At 35.7% G+C, this 20,413-nt stretch overlaps 1 protein-coding gene across 4 annotated transcripts in view; it reads left to right on the top strand.

The window, feature by feature from the left end:
• The window catches only part of LOC145232495 (afadin-like), a 74,305-nt gene that overhangs the window by 36,153 nt on the left and 17,739 nt on the right, over window positions 1-20,413 (top strand). For 3 of the 4 annotated variants that reach the window (XM_080097131.1, XM_080097133.1, XM_080097134.1), the window contains 12 exons: window positions 1,992-2,137; window positions 4,826-4,965; window positions 5,985-6,211; window positions 6,283-6,519; window positions 6,819-6,969; window positions 7,227-7,306; window positions 10,100-10,213; window positions 10,279-10,344; window positions 10,559-10,632; window positions 14,600-14,811; window positions 14,912-14,976; window positions 18,720-18,769. In XM_080097131.1, the coding sequence (XP_079953257.1) occupies window positions 1,992-2,137; window positions 4,826-4,965; window positions 5,985-6,211; window positions 6,283-6,519; window positions 6,819-6,969; window positions 7,227-7,306; window positions 10,100-10,213; window positions 10,279-10,344; window positions 10,559-10,632; window positions 14,600-14,811; window positions 14,912-14,976; window positions 18,720-18,769 (1,562 nt within the window). The remainder of the gene's footprint in view (window positions 1-1,991; window positions 2,138-4,825; window positions 4,966-5,984; window positions 6,212-6,282; window positions 6,520-6,818; window positions 6,970-7,226; window positions 7,307-10,099; window positions 10,214-10,278; window positions 10,345-10,558; window positions 10,633-14,599; window positions 14,812-14,911; window positions 14,977-18,719; window positions 18,770-20,413) is intronic. The other variant, XM_080097132.1, reaches the window with a different exon arrangement.

The following is a 20,413-nucleotide window of genomic DNA, read 5'->3' as shown; positions in this document are numbered from 1 at the left end:
TTATACATATAACAAACAATGGTGATTGTTGGCAAGAATTTTTTTATTGCTTTAGTCAGTCTGTAAAGCATTCTTAAATCAGTTTTATCCAAACATGGTAATACCAAAAAACTATGTGAACTTTAATCTACTAGAGTAAAATACCTTTCAGTTGTTATTCTGCTGTTTTCTTAAGGTAAATACTTTACTTTAAGGAATGTAATTATCCAAACACTGTAAGATTGCAATGTGAGCATTATGATAAAAGATGTGTTATGATATAAAAAGAGATTTGGATATTTTTCACTGTTAGTCAAGATCCATAAGCTGAAGCCCTAGGTGCATTATAGAGCAAAACTATTTCAAGTAGCACAGGCCCAGAGAGTGTTATAATAAGGCTGTTTAAACAACTGTGTTGTCATAATAGTTATCTTGGTATGTTGTATTACACCAGGGGTGGGCAAACTTTTCAGTGCAAGGGCCGCATTCAAAAGTTTATAATCTTATCGGGCCGCATGGTATTTCACCAACGGCCGCCAATTGCTTGCTTGTTGTTTTGTTTTAAAACAACTGATGTAAAGAATAAGGTTTGTATCATATATATACCATTTAAAGTCGCCTAAGATGCTCTGATTAACAATTTCTAACTTGTGCACAAGTTTAGCTGAACAGAGCTAACTGTTTATGACGTCATAAACTGTATTGTGACAATTGCAGTGCCCGTTTTTTCGCATTGTTTGCACATAATAAGCGGATAAAAAGCCTGGCGCATATGGTTACTAGACTGGTAATCTTTTTTCCAGTCCCACGAAATCTGTTTTAGCAGTTTGAAAATCAAAATATTTAGCAAAATAGATTGCGGCCGCAGGTTGTGCACCCCTGCGCAAAATTATTACATAGTATATTTTCAGCTTTATGCAAATACGTTTGTTCATGATTGTACAAACAGTGGTTGAAACGCTACAATTGTAATTGTTTTTTTAAAAAAACAAGCGTTTGTTGCAACAAAGGCTGAACCACGTTTTTTGTTAATGAAGTCCTTGTGTCAAAGTTTGGGCGTCAATAGTGCAAAGTGGGCTGTATTTGAAAACGTGAATCGCTTTTACTTTTATCAAACGAAGAAATTGTGTCAAGTGACGATTTGCATAATAACGTGGCAGGCTAAAGCACGTGAAAAGTATCTGTGTTTAGTTCCAAAGTATCGTGATTCGTGCGGGTACAGATACTGCACATGGTATTGGTATCGGCAAGTCACATCCCCGGTATTTTTAAAACTCTGCGCCTGTGCTCATAGTACTATTCAGCGTTACTCGGAAACATTTGGCGGGCCGCATGAACTCCTTTGCCGGGCCGCATGCAGCCCGCAGGCCGTAGTTTGCCCACCCCTGTATTACACTGTCTTTATGGTGAACCTGTATGTATCAGGCATTACAAATATTTACAATGTGTTCTACCAGTGCAACAAAGTTGTTTCTTAATTTGTCAGTGATTATGATACTAAATGTTTTTTTTTTCTGGCCAAGTTTATGCATGTTTTAAAACCTGTTTTAAACATAAATGATCAAGTTAGAACAATTAGATTGTTAAATAATAGTAGAGCACTCTGTTTCATTTCAACAAGCCCAATAACCACTCTCACAAAGATATCGTAGCTAATGCTATTGTAGCAGAAAACATTTATATCAAGTTTTGCTAAAAAAAATTACTGTCATGCGAGTTATAATACAGATAAAATTATCTTTGCAACCTAATCAAAAGTGCTTTGGCTCCAGGTTGACAAACACTATTGTATGTGGTACAAAATAAATTACTTTTTAAAGTTTACTGTTGTGTAATGTTTGTGAAATGTTAATAGATTGGAAAGACTTCAAGTTCTGAATATAACTTTAGAGCTTCATTCTACATTGGTTTGGTAAATTATTTACTTATATCCGTGACTGTTTGTTCTGAATGTATCAAAAAAATGTACATATATTCTTCATTTAAAATTTATGTCTGCAATGATATTTCAGGGTTGTACATCATCTGTAACCGAACTTGCATTTTGGATGGCTAATATTTCAGAAATTTTAAACTTTTTGCGACAAGACAAAGATTTGCACATGACTACAAACAGTGCACAAGATGGATTTGCTAAAATAGTCCAAATCTGTTTCAGGTGTGTGTAATATTTTTATCAATCAACTAGTGCTTTAACACACCTTGATTTCCCTCTGTTTTAGGGGGGGGGGGGGTTCTGTTTTTGATATTGTTTATTATGGGGACACATATTGTTTATGTCTATATTTTTTATTTCTTTTTTTCCGTCTAACGCGGATTTGTTCCCACGTTTTGGTCAAGAAAGAATGGTTTAAACTTTTTCAAATTTACACACATTACAGATATTGGTCTAAAGATGGCCCATGTGCATTTTTACCCCGTTTGATCCCTCGGTTCACCCACAGCCCCCCAAAACGTGAATTTTTTTTAATGGCTATACTTGCTAAAGCAGATGATTCTGGAGTTTCATACTTTTTGATTGGTACATTGCAGCGTATTTTAAAGTATTTTGTAACTTGAAGTTGTATATATCCATTTTCACCCCTTTACCCCCAAATATTTGTTTGTTTGTTCAAATGTTAATGAGGTCAGAAATACAAGACTTAACCTGGTGAAATTATAAACAGCTGTGGATGGGGTGCTCCTTGTTGGCTGTTAAAAATTTCAGTGCAATCATCTCCGTAATAGTAAAAATATGTTTTTACATGCTGTCTTTTGTCAAATTTGTGCTCGCTCAGTGCACAGCTGACGCAATGGGAGTGATTGACGATAGTGGCGCATGGATGTGACGATGTTAGTGATATTGCGCTGTAAACGTTAACGCTGCGGGGTCACGGCAGGGCCAGGCGATGTGTATGACGTCATGACCGTAGTTGCCTGACGCTCAGTGCACAGCTGACGCAATGGGAGTGATTGACGATAGTGGCGCATGGAAAAAATGCCTCTGCTTCACACATGAACACAGTCATCACTTGACCATTTTCTCACTGGTTGGAATTAAGATGTTACGATGTTAGTTATATTGCGCTGTAAACGTTAATGTAGGTCAACTTAATCGTGTTTCGAAACGCAGAGCGACAACGCAGCATGATTTGTTACACCTGTGTAACATGACTTCTCAAACTGAAAGTGTTAATAAAACTGTTTCAGAACAGGTTTTGGACATAAAAAGCCCAGCTAAGCAATCGTATTGTTGGTATGTAGAAACTTAACGGCGCCAGGGAATGATATGTGCGGATTAAAAATCATAATTCAACAAACAAAGGGCTGTTACAAAACAAAAGTTTATAAAGATTTCTTTAATACGTCAAATGTCATCTGTGCAATTCAAATTCTTACCTAGCATATGCATGCGCCATTCATCCTGTTAAGAACTCAAAATATATGTGTGTGTGGGGACCCATTGGTGTTTGCTAGCAAAAACAATTATGTTATGACAGATCACAAAAGTATTGGTACCATACTGAATGTATCCATCAAATATATATCCCTTACAATTATAATGAATGGTGCGTAAATATGGCACAGTTTCTGTAAAATGGAATATACAGGAAAACCACTATTCCAGTTTAACAATGACTGTGCCCTATTTTTACTGTTACCAAATCGCATATACACATGTGTGGGGACCCATTAGATTATGCTTGCAGAAACAAGTATGTTATAAAGTGCCAGGAAAAAGATAGGGACCCAATAAAATGTAGGTGCCAAATATATATCCATTATAAATATAGTAAATGGTATATATATGTAATACATCATTAAATATGATGTAGTATATATAAACTGGCAATATACAGGAAAACCACTATTCTAGTTTTTTCCTCCAGTTGACCATGCACTTTTGACATAAAATTTGTAATGCATTTGGATGAAAGTTTCACATCTGATAGTTATAGTCAAACTTATGTGAAATGTTTTTTTTTCTATGTCAACATAATTTACTTGTGTCTGTGATCTACATAGTAAATGCTGGCTAATTTTGCCGGCAGTTAAAGGGGGCGCCAAAAGCCTTGCGACATTACAAGTATTAATGGTTGTTGTTCTAAACACTTCTAATGGGTAAAATTTTAACGGCAGTATAGTTAAACCAAACAGGGTACAAAGAAACAAAGGAATACAAAGAACGATGGCTGAATTCCTAAACTTATCATTTACAAAGGGGGATGTTGCAGTATTTCGATCCTGGCCTGTTATAATAGGACCATATGAAAAATCACACTTTATTTGAACTTGTTTAAGGTCTGATTATGACCATTACAATAAAAAATAAATGCTTTGTTGTTTAGAAGATAATTGGTGCAATAAATTTGCCATTGTGTTGTATAGACAAAGGAGTATTAAAACATACAATAAAATGGATAATACAGAATTGTTTGCTTTTCAAGCATGTCAGTGTTGTGTGACAGATTATCCAGTTGTGTCATAAAACTATTCTAAAAAAGATTATGGGAATTTTTGAAAGGGGACTGTCAGTGACATTGGGTTGCTGAAAATGGCTGCCACATGATAAGGGTTGAAAACCACTGATTAAATCATAGTAGTGGAAAACTGAGTTTCTCATGACTCTTTAATTGTTTCTGTAACTATCACAGAAAGATGAAATTTAATTGTGAAAATGCAAAATATCAAAACTTTCCCTACCTGTAACTGAATGCGTATTTCAAAAATTGTTTGGGTTTTGTTTCATTGTTTTTATGGTACAAGGTAAAAACAGGAAATCCCAGTGTGGAGAAAAAAGGGAAAATCCACTTATTTATTTGTTCACTGGAAATCTTTTGTTGCTTTAATTTTTACATTTTTCTAGACATATTGTACAGTGCATGCAAAAAACGCTTTTTTCACTAATGCCCGCATTTTTATCGCGCTCTGATGAAGATTTGCCTGGCAATGTTGGAAATGTTAACATGAGAAAACACAAACAGAATCTTGAGGAACCAGTGATGAGTAAGCTATTTAATTTTACCATTACATTAATGTTTTTTTTTACTTCTGGGAGTCATGTATAAATAATGGGCACCTTAGTGCAGGGTTTCCCAACCTGTTGGTTGCAACCCAAAGTTGGGTCGCCTAAATATTCTGTTGGGTTGCCTGTTTTTGTGACAATAAGAGCATCGACTTTTTGACTTCATTTCAAAGCCTTTTTGTTGGTGTTTCCCAAGCCTTTAAATCAGGGGTGGGCAACCTTTGTTACTGTAGGGCCAATTATAAATATCAAAATCAGGCCGCACATGTGCACAACACAAAGTGATTTTGCTTTGTTTCTTACCAAATATGCTCAACTACAAGTATAATTCGTATTTGATTCTAGCAACATTTTGCTTGATCGCAGAAAACTAGCACCAGGCGCATTAATCAGCTCAAAAATATGTAATAATTGGACTCGTTTGCAAGTACTTTTGAAATCCAAGCGTCTCTGCAGGTCACACAACCTTTCATGAAGGGCCGCATGCGGCCCGCGGGCAATAGGTTGCCCACCCCTGCTTTAAATTGTTGGCCGATAATAATTTCGAGACAACTTGGCATTATAATTGTTAATTCTGCTTGGTTATCATAAGTGATGTGTTACATCACTGTTGAGCATTGTCTAGCTGATAATACTTTGAACAAGTTTGTGCTAATGAAAATGTTTGACCAAAAAACGAATAATATTTGTTTCATTTTCAAACTGGCGTAGTAATTTTCGATTAGCTTTCCTGACTTACTGACAAAAATGCAGCTAAAATAGCAAGAACGCATGTCCATGGTTAGTGAGAAACTACACAACAAAATTTGGGGAGGTATTTGGGGCATGTTAAAAAGAGGTTGGGAACCACTGCCTTAGTGTATCCTGAAAGTAGGAGATAAAAAAGGTGTTCAGTCACTGCATGTTTGTGGTCATTATTCTTATAAATTGTGGTTACAGTTTACGTATAGATGTTACGGGCCTAAAAACACACAATTCAAAAACATTTTTTGCAATTTAGATGATATTCGTCACATGCTATCTTCAGCGATGTCACTGCTGCGCAAATGTCGAGTTAATGCTGCTTTAACAATTCAGTTATTTTCACAACTCTTCCATTTCATTAACATGTGGTTGTTTAACAAGCTGGTGTCCAGTGACACAGAGTCCAGATACCTGTGCTCAAAAAAATGGGGAATGTTTATTCGTGCGAGGTTGGCAATGATTGAAGCATGGGCAGAAAAACAGGTAACATTTTTTTACCAAGCAATCAATGAAATTTTCATGACGATTTTTATTTTATTTTTTGACATTTTTAGGGCTTAGAGTTAGCTGCTGATTGTCACCTTGCAAGAATTACTCAAGCCACTCATTTGCTTCAAGCTCCAAAATATTTAAGTGATGACATTGCAGCTATAAGTGGGACATGTTTTAAACTTAATTCCCTTCAACTTCAGGCTTTGTTGACAAACTACACTGCAGAAGAAAATGAAAATGTAGTTTCTTCAGAAATGATTGAAAAAGTTGTTTCAGTGGCAGAAAACTCCGCTGATGAGGTTGGTTAATCAGTTTTTTGTCACATCCACAGTTCCGCCTCAACATTTTGTGTTGGGGGGTCATGTGGAATATTTGCTTTTTGGAAGTAAGCTTTGGCTGGAATGTGAGTAAAACTTGCTAGTAGGTATGCTGCCATTGGTGTGAAATCAGTTTTGTTAACTTTCAGTGCCAGTAACTATTCCACTATGGATTGTGATGTGAGCAAAATGATTTTGTTGTATTTAAGTGTTATCAAACAAATATTTGTGTTTGATTATAAATGTTACTTAATGTTTGGTAAAACTAGCTGTTTGTGTAGTTGACACGATCAGATGGCAGAAACATTCAATTAATGGAAGATCCTGACCTGCAACTTCCATTTCTTTTGCCAGAAGATGGATATTCATGTGATGTAGTACATGGGGCCCCATCTGGCCTTGTTGACTTCTTACAAAGTTTTTCTGAACAAGGTAAATGTTAATCCTGTATATTGTAAACATGTGCAAGTTAAACATATTGACATAGCTTACTTTACATTTTTACCGGTCACAGAATTGGGCCTAACAGTTTATATTGCACTGCATTTTTTAACAATAGTCACCATTTTACATTTTTTTGCAATTTGTCTTGTTGCAACTTTGTTGTACCTAATACTTTAAGTGTGTGATGGAGGTTAAGAAAAAATATACCTTTCAGACTTGTAGATTACAACCAAAGTTTCATTTAGGTTTATGTTCATTTGTTTTGGAAAGTGATTCAAATGGTTCATGGACAGAATATTTTACAACACATGACCTCAAGTTAAACGTGAGTAATTATGGGTCGCCTTTCCAAAAGGATGTTTTTAAAGTTTTTTTTCTACCTAAGGTGAATGGTTTCCCACCTTTTGCTAAAAAAAACAGTTTATCCAATTCAAATTTACAGATCTTGTAGATGGGTATCCAAAGTATTTTTTGTTTTGTTTTTCTCTTATTATTGTGTTTGTTTGTTTTTCTTCCCGAAGTTTTTCTGACTCATTTTTTAACTGTGTCAGAATTGGCTGAAAGATGGGTATTAGGGGGGGGTCCAAAACCTCCCCCCTTTAGACAAGTCATCAGTACATTTAACATACCCTTTCCGTGTCACTCAGAGCTGCATCACAACGGGGAGTTGTTGCATAACTGTCAGGTGCCCTGTTTTTTTTTTGGTTTTCTTTTGACTGGCCTTAAATCCTAGATTGTCATGGAACAGTGGTCAAAATAAATTCTTTAATATGCGAAAATACATGTCACAATATCAAATTGAGCCTACAGCTAAATATTTCAAAAACTTCTTCTGTGGGCACTTCAATTTCACAATGTACTATAAGAAATAACCAAGGGAACCTGTTTAACTAACTAAACTGATAGCTGAGAGATTTAGCTTCTTGATAATTCGTTGAGATATGGGAAATATGAAATTTTCTGGTGCAACCATGCATTTTAAATGGGTTGTCAATTTTGCAACCTACATAATGTCTACAGAAGTTTGTGTGCTACAGAAATTCTCTTGTTTGACAAATGTGGATCTGACAAAAGTTCCTGGTTGCTCAGTATTTACATTAATTTCTGTCATTGGCGTGGCTGGTAACTTTTTTGGGTCGTTTAGCTGGCTCCATAGTGAAAAATTGTAACTTGCACAACATTACTTGCTTATAAACCTGCCTATTGATGATGCAACAATAACATTTTGTTTACCCAACTGGCTCCCTTGTCATACATCTGCAATTTCGCTGACAAAGCTGTTGTGCAGGAGAGTAAGCTCACTATTCTGGTACATGAGCCAAATGTATTTTTATTTTTGGAACCGAGTCGAATGCATTAGGAACCCATGAGTTTCTGCCTGCAGAAACAACTAAGGTTATAAAAGATGTTGGCTAATGTGGGACCCTTTATAAATAAAGTATAGGGCAGGGATCGCCAACCTTTACTGCTCAAAGAGCCACTCGGACCAGTTTCACGTAGTAAAATAAACACTGGGAGCCACAAATCAGTTTTAAAATTTAAAATAAAATGCAAAACGCTTTTAGTCTCATGACATTCGACTTTTTGTTGTTAGCTAGTGTTTCATCGCATATTAGACACACTGATATACTAGTCTCCTCAGCAGGGAAAACAACTTTACGTAGTGTTGCATATTCTGTTTTTGCAGATTTTTATTCCTTTGTTTACGCGTTTGTTGCATAACAATTAACAAACAGCTATTGTTACGCGCGCACACACACTGCAAACAAAAACAGTATTGTCTCATATTGCGTGTTAACCTGTGAGCCGCCGGTTTGCCTTTTTCAGACGTTTGACAGTATAGAGGCGGGGTTGCAGGTAACTACAACAAGCGAGTACAGTCCTGCTACTGCACTTCAATTTTCGTGTTCGACTTTTGTGTTCGGCATAATCGTCACATAATTTTTATTCAAATGTACAACATTTGGTAAATTCAAAAACTGAGCCGCATCAGAGGGATCAAAGAGCCGCATGCGGCTCCGGAGCCGCGGGTTGGCGACCCCTGGTATAGGGAATATATTGACGTTTAAAAATAGGTTGTAGTGTATATGCAATGACAAAATGTGCTAAGCAACCCTTTTAGTTTTTAATTAAAATCATTAAATAAAAATTTAAATCCGGAATATTCATTTTTTGGGTTATGGGTCTTTTAGGTCATAAACTTCAGCAGTATTTCAAAATTGTAACCGAATTAGCCAATTCAAAACATTATTGTACGCTTGCTAGACACTCCATTCGGGATGCAACGGAAGTGATTAATAGGTTTAAGGTGGGTCAGGAATTGCCTCTGCTTAATGCATGAGCTTGACCATACATGAAACTGGTCACTGTTACATTTTTAGATAGTTGTATCACGCTGTGAAGGATAATGGTTGTTACATTTATAGTGTTAGTTATATGATAACAATATTAAGGTCACAGGTTTTGGAATTGGGGACAGGATTGCATAGTTATTTATTCAGGGAAAGAGGACCCAACGCTGGTTTGTTCCGGTTGATAAACTTGTTCAAATTTTCACATATGTTAGTTATTTATCAAAAATTGATTACCTAGGGGTTCACCCACAGGCCCCCAAAATGTTAAATTTAAAAATTGCCTATACTTACTAAAGTACATGGTCCAGGAGTTCCATACTTTGTTGATTGGTGCATAGTATGGTATTTGGAAGTATTTTGTAATTTTAGTTTTTAATCTTCTAGTTTGCTACTTTAGCATAGTAATGTTGTAAAAGTAATGTGGGGGAGAAGTTTTATAGCTGGGGCTAAATTTAAAAAAATAAGCTTCTGGCTTTTTGCCAGTTTGTCTTCCCCGACATAAAATAACTGCATCTTATTAATACTGCCAACATTTTGCATTAACACACACATTTCTGCATGCAAAAAAGTCTTGTGAATGTGAGGACCCAATTAAAATGTGATAACAAATATATATTAGTTGGCAAATATGGCAAATATTATATGTGGTTAACCATTAAATAGAACACAGAGTATATGAACTGCTATTATATACAAAAGCTGCCTTACTAGTATGATGTAAAAATAATAATACTTTTGTTGGTGTAATATTACATTTTTAACAGAGACTTTCAGTGCAAAGCGACACACCTTCACCAAATTTGGAAGGTGCTGATATATTGGTGGTTCCAATCAAAAAGATTAATGGAGGCATGGGATTAAGTATTGTAGCTGCAAAGGTAACACAAATGGTAAAATGAATAAAACCGTGCAGTGGTGATTATTGTGATATTCCTATTCTTAGGGTGTTGGGAGTTCAAGTTTGGGCATATACATTCGTTCTGTTGTCAAGGGTGGTGCAGCAGAAATGGTAGGCATACTGATTTTGCGAACAGATTAAATCTGGGATTATTGGAATAATAACTAACAAGATCCTTTACACAACATTACAATTTTTTCACTTTAGCTATGCCGATTTTAATGAGTCTTAAATCTACAAATAACGCATGGTCATGTCAGTATCAATTACTGAAACCTTTAATAATTTTAATTTTTGTTGACAAAAAGTTACATTGTCTAAACAGGATGGAAGAATACAAGCTGGAGACCAACTAATCAGTGTTGATGGTTATTCATTAATTGGGGTGGATCAAGAGAAGTAGGGTTTATACTAGTGATGCACTGAATCATCCTAGAAGGTTCAGTCTGAACCTGTAGCACTTCATGGGTGTTTCGAACAAAACCATTTGTTGGTAGTGCAAGTAAACTCGTTTATAATGTCCAAAATACTATAAAAGCTGCACAGCCCCCAAATTACTGTTAAATTTTGAATTTTTTTTGTAAAGAATCAGGCTTTTATAAAAAAAAAGATTTAATTTGTTCCTTATTTAATTGGTGGAATGTGGAAGTTTTGATTTCACACATAAAAAAGTTAGGTTGTGGTCGAAATGTTTTAGTCAGCCAAAACTATGGTGCATCACTACTTTATACTATGTCTCCTATTTATAAACTTTTAAAAGTACTATAATTTTTGGGGCTGATCTTCATGAAAGGATATAATCCTTGTTTTGCATCAAACACCAAAGTTGCTTCATCGTTTTAGTAAAAAACAAGAACATAATGTTTAGTTTATTTCACATATCATTCAACTTGAAGAGAGTGATTGACAGGTTTTCCAATGATGCTATAATATCACTATTTGCCTATCCATGAACAGATGTGTTACCAGACATATTTTTGCCATTTAGTTAACATGAAACAGTTTATTTTTAGAGATACCGCAAAACACAATAAAGAATGTTTTTTTTAAATAGCTTATCATTTTGTTGTGACATAACTTTGGAAAACAAAACTGCATGCCACTGAATTATCATCAGTAATTATGGGTCCCCTGAAGGGGACACATATTGATTTTACTCTAATTTTTTTTGTTTTTGTTTTCTTCCTTTATTTTTCTTCCCAAAGTTTGTCCGACTCGTTTTTCCATCAAATGTTTGATGGATTTGGCTGAAATTTACACAGATGGTAGATATAGTTATGTAGATGTGCATCCCACATTGTTTTTGTTGATAACCCCAGTATTTACCCCGCTAGCCCCCTAAAATGGGTATTTTTCCCCCAAAGTTTGTCCGACTCGTTTTTCAATTAAATGTTTGATGAATTTGGCTGAAATTTATACAGATGGTAGATATAGTTATGTAGATGTGCATCCCACTTTGTTTTTGTTGATAACCCCAGCATAGGCGTAGAGTTTTACAAACTACCGGGGTTGCGCCTTTTGATCTTCGAAAACGATGCCTATACCATGTGCAGTATCTGTAACCGTATAAGACCAAATAACCATGCTTTTTACGGGCTTTAGCATGTAGTTTCTATCACACTAATTTGCGAATAGTCACTTGGCGCAATTTCTTTGTGTTCGATTGGAACGTTTGCTGTGCGTCTGATAACCTCTGATGTAACGAAAGGGCGATTTGCCGAATCAGCAATTTTAAAAACGATGTAGTTTAAAGTAACGTGTTACGGCGGGAAATAAAAGTAAAGCAATTCACGTTTTAAATATAGCCGACTATGTATTGTTGACGCTTAAACTTAGGTCACCTTGGATCAAGTTTAGGACGTTTCAGAGCTTTGCAAACGGACATTAAACTCAGCTTAGGAATCAATATATTAACTATTTTTATATTTATTTTTTATTTGCAGAGAGTTATTGCGACAAATAATACTAAAACGTTAGTCTATAAGTCTTTATGTTACATTTATGTTTATGTTACATTAAAATGCCCATTTATTGCGAAACAATTGCAATTGTTACGTTTCAACCGACGTCTGTTTAAACAATGGCATGAGTACAAGCGCATTTGTTTAGATGGAAACACGTTTTGAAACCGACGTAACTTAAACAAAGATGCGATTTTGACGTTATACAAAGGTCAAGGCCGGGGGTGCGCGGCACCCCCGTACTCTACGCCAGTGAACCCCAGTATTTACCCCGCTCGCCCCCTAAAATGGGTGTGTTTACCCAAAGTTTGTCCGACTTGTTTTTCCATCAAATGTTTGATGGATTTGGCTGAAATTTACACAGATGGTAGATATATTCATGTAGATGTGCATACCACTTTGTTTTTGTTGATAACCCCAGTATTTACCCCGCTAGCCCCCTAAAATGGGTGAGTTTTCAAACAGTGTCAGAATTGGCTGAAATTTGGATAGCTTGTATAGCAGCGGTTCTTAACCTTTTTTTGTCCACGCCCCCCTAAGGTGTTTGTCGGGCACTTCACGCCCCCCTGAAACAGGCAAAAAACGACAGTTTTTTCGAACACATGCAGCAACGGAACTACAAGCAGTCTCCGTTGCCTATGTTGTAAACCAGGGATCAGGGATCATCTAATTACGGCCCCGGGGCGTTAAATGTGCAAACATTCATTATACATTTTGGTAATAATTTTACCTTGTCTAACAGGATTACAAGGCATAAGTATCTTCCAAAAGCAGTTTACGTCACGGACAAAAGCAAAGAATAATAATTGTGTGCGAACAATTGCCTTTTTATTTCTTTGTGGTAGAATAAACGTGCATTAGTTATGGTATGCGATACTTCTATAGACAGCGGCACAATCTGAATACAAATAAGATCGTGGGAGACATGAATCCTCTGCGGTCTCGTCAAAATCGCCTCGCGAGTGCCAGTTTGGGAAAGGCTGCGTCAGGGCTTGTAACCCATGCGGCTCTCGAGCGTGATTATTAAAATTATCCGACCCGCTGTTAAAAAAATTTGGTGAACCCTGTTCTAAACTGACAAACCAAATACTTTGCCTTGTATGTCATTATTCAAAATTTGTGTTACGTCATAAGGTATTGCATCATAATATTCGTTTCTTTTTTGAAAACGTGGTGCTCGCAAACAATACACTAGAATTGCAAAATTAATTTTAGGGGGAGGTGAGTCCAAAGTTAAATAAATTTGTTTATTTAACTTTTGGCTCACGCCCCCCTTGAAAATGTCTGGCGCCCCCCCCCCCCCCCCCCCGGTTAAGAACCACTGTTGTATAGTATGCCATTTATAGGTGTCGATTGTTGTGTTCAACCCTGTAGTCCTAACATTTACCCCACAAGCCCCTAAAGTGTAAAACGTATTTGTATGTTACTGGGCACCACAAACGAAAGATTTTTCTTTGGAGCAATAGTGTTACAAGGGCAACCAGTTGTATGTTGCTCGTTGGTGGGTTGCTTGGTGGTCAATTTTGCGCCATGGCAGTTAGGGGCTTGTTAACAGCCCTATGACGTCAGAAACATTAACGGTTGTTGCTCAAAACACCTCTAGTGGTCTTAATTTTAAACATTGGGGGATTGGGCTAAAATTTTGCAGTACTATTGATTGAGTCATTGTGGTTTTTATATATTTTTTAGTTTATGTACGTCGAACCCAATTAGTTGCCCTACTAGCCCCCTAAAATGGGTCAGTTTTTTAAAACGTTATATAGGACATACTTCAAACAATATCTGGGGTGAATCTAATTTTATAGTTTGTATTCTACATAGTATTATTATTTAAGCCCAGTGCCGATCACTGTGTTTTACCTTACAACACCCGACTTTCTCATGGTTATCTCTTGAATTGCATTATTTTCAACTTTGCATGTGTGGGGACCCATGAGTTTTTGCCTGCAGAAACGACTAAAGTTATAAAAGACGATGGCTAATATGGGACCCAATACAAAATAAGCATAGGAAATATATTTATGTTCAAAATAGGTTATAGTGTATATGCAAGGGCAATATGTGCTAAGCCACCCTTCTAGTTTAGTTTGACTACTGCAGGTGAACATGTACACATTTTGAAATAAGGTTAGGAATAATATGTACTTTTGCCACAACATCTGTCAGTTTCGTAAAGTTTGGATTGATACGTCCTACTAAATTGTTTGTTTGGGATCGTAAAGTGTTTGCACCTTCACAATCAGCAAAAAATTACTGCTACAGTTGTGTAATTTCTCCTTGTAGGAATCCCAATGTAGTTTAATGTACAAACTAAATAATATCCACGTAGCAATAATAATAATATCATATGTTTAAATTAGCAGTGTCTGTAAGTTGCAAATGATCAATTTTTGCTATGTGTGCAGAGCAGCACAATTAATGACTCAGACTGGACATACAGCTGTTTTGGAGGTTGCAAAACAGGGTGCGATTTATCATGGTTTGGCAATGATTCTAAACCATTCACCACCCAAACAACAGCATTTATCAAATGAAGAACAAAGCTGCATGCAGAAAGATCCTAGCCGGACAGTTTTGCCTGCAAAATCTCCACAAGTACCAGATTCAACATTTAAAGGTGTCCAAAGAAATTGTTGCATATCAGTGCAATTAAACCATACAATCAAAACCACTTTCTAATACAGTGAACAGAGTAACATATTTCTTGAAATTTTCAGACTCTGGCGTTGAAAAAAATAATTTACCAACAAAAAACAAAAGTCAAATTGGAACCAACATTTTCGTAAGTGAAAACTTGCCTTATTTAAAATTAAGTTAAAATACAACAACTAACATTTTTTTTTCGTTTTTTTAAACTATCCACTTTTGGCACAACCTGTTTATTATAGGAGTTGTTAAATTATTTGTATCATTGTGTGGCTACCAGCATCACAAAGAACGCAAGTAACATCAGTCTGTGACAGTAGTTTTTTGCTCTAATAAGCCTTTTTACATGGAGCATTTAAGCGCATCCGATACGCTTATTCATCATGCATTTCTCTTGTTTCCGAAAAAATGCAAAGCGTATCAGACATCTCCGATAGTCAATACGCTCGGCACAAGTGGTTTTAACACGCTTAGGCGCGAATACCCTTACAAGAACTTTTTTGTGAACAAGTAGGTCAACATGAAACCAATGCTAGTTTGTTTACTTTTGTGCCAAATATAAGAGGAAAATTTGTTGTTAATGCTGATCAAATATTACATACACCAAGTTATTTAATAAAGTTGTTCCTCCAACTGGTGCAAAGTTATACAAATTAGTCGTTTTTTTATACATAGAACACACAAGAGACTCAAATGCAACAAAGTTTAACAGATTCCCTGAAGGGGACACATATTGTTTTTGTCCGTATTTTTTTTTTCTTTTTTTCTTTTTTTCTTATTTTCTTTTTTTCTGTCTAACGCGGATTTGTTCCCACGTTTTGGTCAAGAAAGAATGGTTCAAACTTTTTCAAATTTACACACATTACAGATATTGGCATAAAGATGGTCCATGTGAATTTTGACCCCATTTGATCCCTCGGTTCACCCACAGCCCCCCAAAACGTGAAATTTTTAACGCGGATTTGTTCCCATGTTTTGGTCAAGAAAGAATGGTTCAAACTTTTTCAAATTTACACACATTACAGATATTGGTCTAAAGATGGTCCATGTGAATTTTGACCCCGTTTGATCCCTCGGTTCACCCACAGCACCCCAAAACGTGAAATTTTTAAATCGGCTATACTTGCTAAAGCAGAAGCCCTATGGTGCACAAATATTTGAACATTTTAACTATTGTTTAAGCAGGCTATTCGTTTAGTATTTAAAATTTTGCCAGTTACCTTTACAACCCATAATATGTGTACGCTATCAGTCAGATATAAGTCCCAAGGGAGGAATTCACTGGTTTACGATTAAGGCCGCAGAGTGGGAGTGCTCAGCTTGACGTCCGGACAGACGTGTTTTACGAGACAGTCGTTTGGGTGATTAGAGATCAGCTGTTTTTGTGTGAAGCAATGCTGTGTCGTTTTCGTTTACTACGCGCATTTTCAATTTTGGCGAAGGTTTTACACCTAAGACGTAATTTAATCTCAATAAACGTACTTCGGTTTCATTTATGTCGGGCAAAACGTCGTTGATCAACATAAATATGAAAAAATAAACTTAACTTTTTAAAACGCCGCGATAAATAGTCTTTAAATTCTCGTTGTCAGCTTGGCAGTCGCATAACCACGGGTCACTAAAGGTCAACTTGTAGGCATTACAACACAGTTAAGAATTTTTCGTCATAACGTATCTTCTTTATTTTTGACAAATCAATTCAAGAGTCAGTACTTAAGTCAGGTATAAATTAGGCTAAACGGTATTGCTGAACACTGAGGACTGCATGCTGTTAAAAACAGTGTAAAAAGGTCATTAAACGGTCGTTTTTGCGAAACAAAGTTAAGTGAAAAACAAGTTGTTATGTATACCTTTGTAGCAAACGACTTTTTTATATAGTGTCTAATATAACAGTTAAGGCTTTCTAGGAAAATTTATGTTAAATACTGAACTTGAACGACAATATCAAGGTCAAAGCAAGAGATTAAATTGAAAGTATTTTTCCCGTTCTTTTTTTCACCGTTTTTTTGTAATTATATGACAATGATGCAAAAAGAATATGGACTAAAACATTTAAAGTTAAGTTAATGCTTTTATCTACAAAATCTAAAAATAATCGCAACATAGGTTTATCGTAAATCCGCATAAACGCGCGTGTGGGGACCCATTCGTTTTTGCTTGCAAAAACAATCATAAATATAGATAAATTGTGTATAGTGTAGTAAGTTGGTAAATGTTGTATAGAATATATAAAATGGAAATATATCAGAAAGCCACTTTTCTAGTTTGTGAGAACATTTGTTGCCTTGCATTGTGCATTGTGGAATCACCTGATAGCAGCAAAAGGTTGAAACCTCTTTGGGCTGACGTTTTTTTCCAAAATGTATCACTAAACCAATTATTTATGTATCAAATGTTTTCTATTTTAAAATATTCAGTGATAAACTATTGTTGTCACCTCAAAGAAAGTGTCACTAATGTATGTCTAGCGTGAATGGCATGTTGTAGACTGCCTGATTCTTGTAAATCCCTTTAAGATTAAAAGATTGAACACAAACGGGTGATGCTACTACCTTTGAAGATAGTGTCGCAAATGTGTGTGCTGCATGTATACCATGTAGTGGAGTGTATGTACATTGTTGATTTATCTGGAAAAACATGTGACTCATTGCTCTTAAGACATGACATTATGTTTTAGGCATTTGATACGTTTGATAAAACATTTTTTTGTTCTATTATTAAACAGATGGTGTGCACATGTGTTCCATGTTTAACATACAACTTCACTTTGTCACACCTCCCCCTTATTGTTTTCACTTTTAACAAACTGGCCTAAATAATATGGTACAGAGACTACAGACCATAACAGCTGCCTTGAAACAAATCTGATAAAAAAGCAGAGAAAAGGAAGGATTAAATAGAAAGAAACAATGCTTTACTACAATAATGTTGAAAAAGTATGTATGACATAAATGTCATAAATGAGCTTCATAACAACCTTATTTGATCTGGGAAAGTTTAAATTAGCAACTTCGGATAGTTGTGACAAAACACTTTTGCTATCCCAATTAACTGGTTTAGCCTGCGTTCCCATGTTTCAATTAAACGATTTACATGTTTTTATGAAAAAAACTTGTTAGGAAGGATTTACAACACATATGCACTTCCACATCATGTCACACCTGCTGAATATATATTTTAGTAACACTGTCTTTTAAGTGATAGCAATGTATTTTATCACAGAATATCTTAGAAAAAATTTTGACTTTGCACAAACCTTTTGCTGGCACCTCACCTCTTTTATAAATTATTGGGGTTTCTGAACCCCGCATCCATAATTCATTCGTGTGTAGCGACCAATGTGTTTCTTCTCACAAAAAAAAACGATCATATTAGCATGACAATTTGGATATAATTTGGAATTATATGGACAGCCCACCTTTCTAGTTACAAAACGTAATAGTAATGTAAGATTATTCTATGCTTTAACAAATTTATCTATTGCAATCTGATATTTATGCTAATACCATTTTACCCATTTGTAACAAAGAGGAACCTGTTGCTTTTGTGGTAAATGGTTTGTGTGGCAATTTTTTAAAAGGATGTACCATAAATAAATTAGTAACATAAAAGAAAGATACCACATCAGTTGTGTTACATACTTACTTGTCCCAACAGTTGTTGACATTGACAAGAACAGAGGGTAAAAGCATAACTCACAACTTTGCATGTGTGAAAAACCATATGTTTTTTTTTTGTCTGTAAAATATTCATGCTGTAAAAAGCTTTGGCCATAGTACTTTATGAAAGCTATGTAGTCTGATGCATGCATGAGTCCTTTTTGTTTGTGTTTTTATGTTTGTTTGTTTTTTGTTTGCAAACTTGAATTTCTTTTTTAAGTACAAGTCTCAGAATGCCTCACAAGAAAGAACCAAAATTCACAGCACAAGGTATTTATGTCACTTCCCTTTTATATTAATCAATATTGTTTTTGATGCATGTTTTTTTGTGGCAACTTAACCAAGTACTTTTGCCATGAAATGTCTGATTATAATGAACTCACATGAACATGCCCATTTATGGTAAAAGGTATTCTGCTGCTGTTTTATGCAGCGGTGTGTGTCATGTTGTTTTCATCCAATATATTGTGTGCTTTTTAAACATGCAGCAAAAAATTGTTGAACTAACAGAAATGTGTGACCAAAACCACAGTAAAACGACTTGGCTACTATGCTACCAAATATTGTAGAGGGGTTTAATTCTATGATTCAGGGTTTAGTTCTCAAGAAGAAATAAGTGTTTTTGTTTTTCCTGTGCTTGGTTAATTATGGGTCCCCTTCCCTGAAGGGGACACATATTGATTTTACTCAAAATGTTTGTTTTTTTTTTCTTCTATCCAAAGTTTGTCTGACTCGTTTTACCATCAAATCTTTGATGGATTTGGATGAAATTTACACAGATGGTAGATGTAGTTATGTAGATGTGCATCCCACTTTGTTTTTGTTGATAACCCCAGTATTTACCCCACTAGCCCCCTAAAATGGGTATTTTTTCCCCGACGTTTGTCCGACGCGTTTTTCCATCAAATGTTTGATGGATTTGGCTAAAATTTACACATCTGGTAGATGTAGTTATGTAGATTGGTTTGTCTGGATAACCCTAGTATTTACCCCGCTAGCCCCCTAAAAGGGGTGAGTTTGTAAACAATGTCAGAATTGGCTAAAATTTGGATAGCTTGTAAAGTATGCCAATTATCGTTATTGCGCCATTGCAGTTTGGGGGTTGTTTACAGCCCTTTGACGTCAGAAACATTAACGGTTGTTGCTCAAAACACCTCTAGGGTTGAAATTTTAAACGTTGGCAGATTGGACTGAAATTTTGCAGTACTATTGATTGAGTCATTGTGGTTTCATACTTTTAAGTTTGTGTGTGTTGAACCTCCATTAGTTATCCTACTAGCCCCCTAAAATGAGTGTTTTAATTTAAATAGTTTTTACTCCATATAGCATATTTAAATATGCACAGTACCAATCACTGTGTTTGTCTTCACAATACCAAACTTACTCATTATGGGTCCCCTTCCCTGAAGGGGACACATATTGTTTTTGTCTATATATTTTTTTTCTTTTTTTCTTTCTAACGCAGATTTGTTCCCACGTTTTGGTCAAGAAAGAATGGTTCAAACTTTTTCAAATTTACACACATTATAGATATTGGTCTAAAGATGGTCCATGCGAATTTTGACCCCATTTGATCCCTCGGTTCACCCACAGCCCCCTAAAACGTGAAATTTTTAACAAGGATTTGTTCCCACATTTTGGTCAACAAAGAGTGGTTCAAACTTTTTCAAATTTACACACATTATAGATATTGGTCTAAAGATGGTCCATGCGAATTTTGACCCTATTTGATCCCTCGGTTCACCCACAGCCCCCTAAAACGTGAAATTTTTAACGTGGATTTGTTCCCACGTTTTGGTCAACAAAGAATGGTTCAAACTTTTTCAAATTTACACACATTATAGATATTGGTCTAAAGATGGTCCATGTGAATTTTGACCCCGTTTGATCCCTCGGTTCACCCACAGCCCCCTA

This window comes from Phallusia mammillata, chromosome 6 (assembly GCF_965637545.1).
Source record: "Phallusia mammillata chromosome 6, kaPhaMamm4.hap1.1, whole genome shotgun sequence".
Taxonomy (NCBI): Eukaryota; Metazoa; Chordata; class Ascidiacea; order Phlebobranchia; family Ascidiidae; genus Phallusia; species Phallusia mammillata.
The sequence above is the reverse complement of the archived record's forward strand: the minus strand, read 5'-3'. Positions and strand labels throughout refer to the sequence as shown.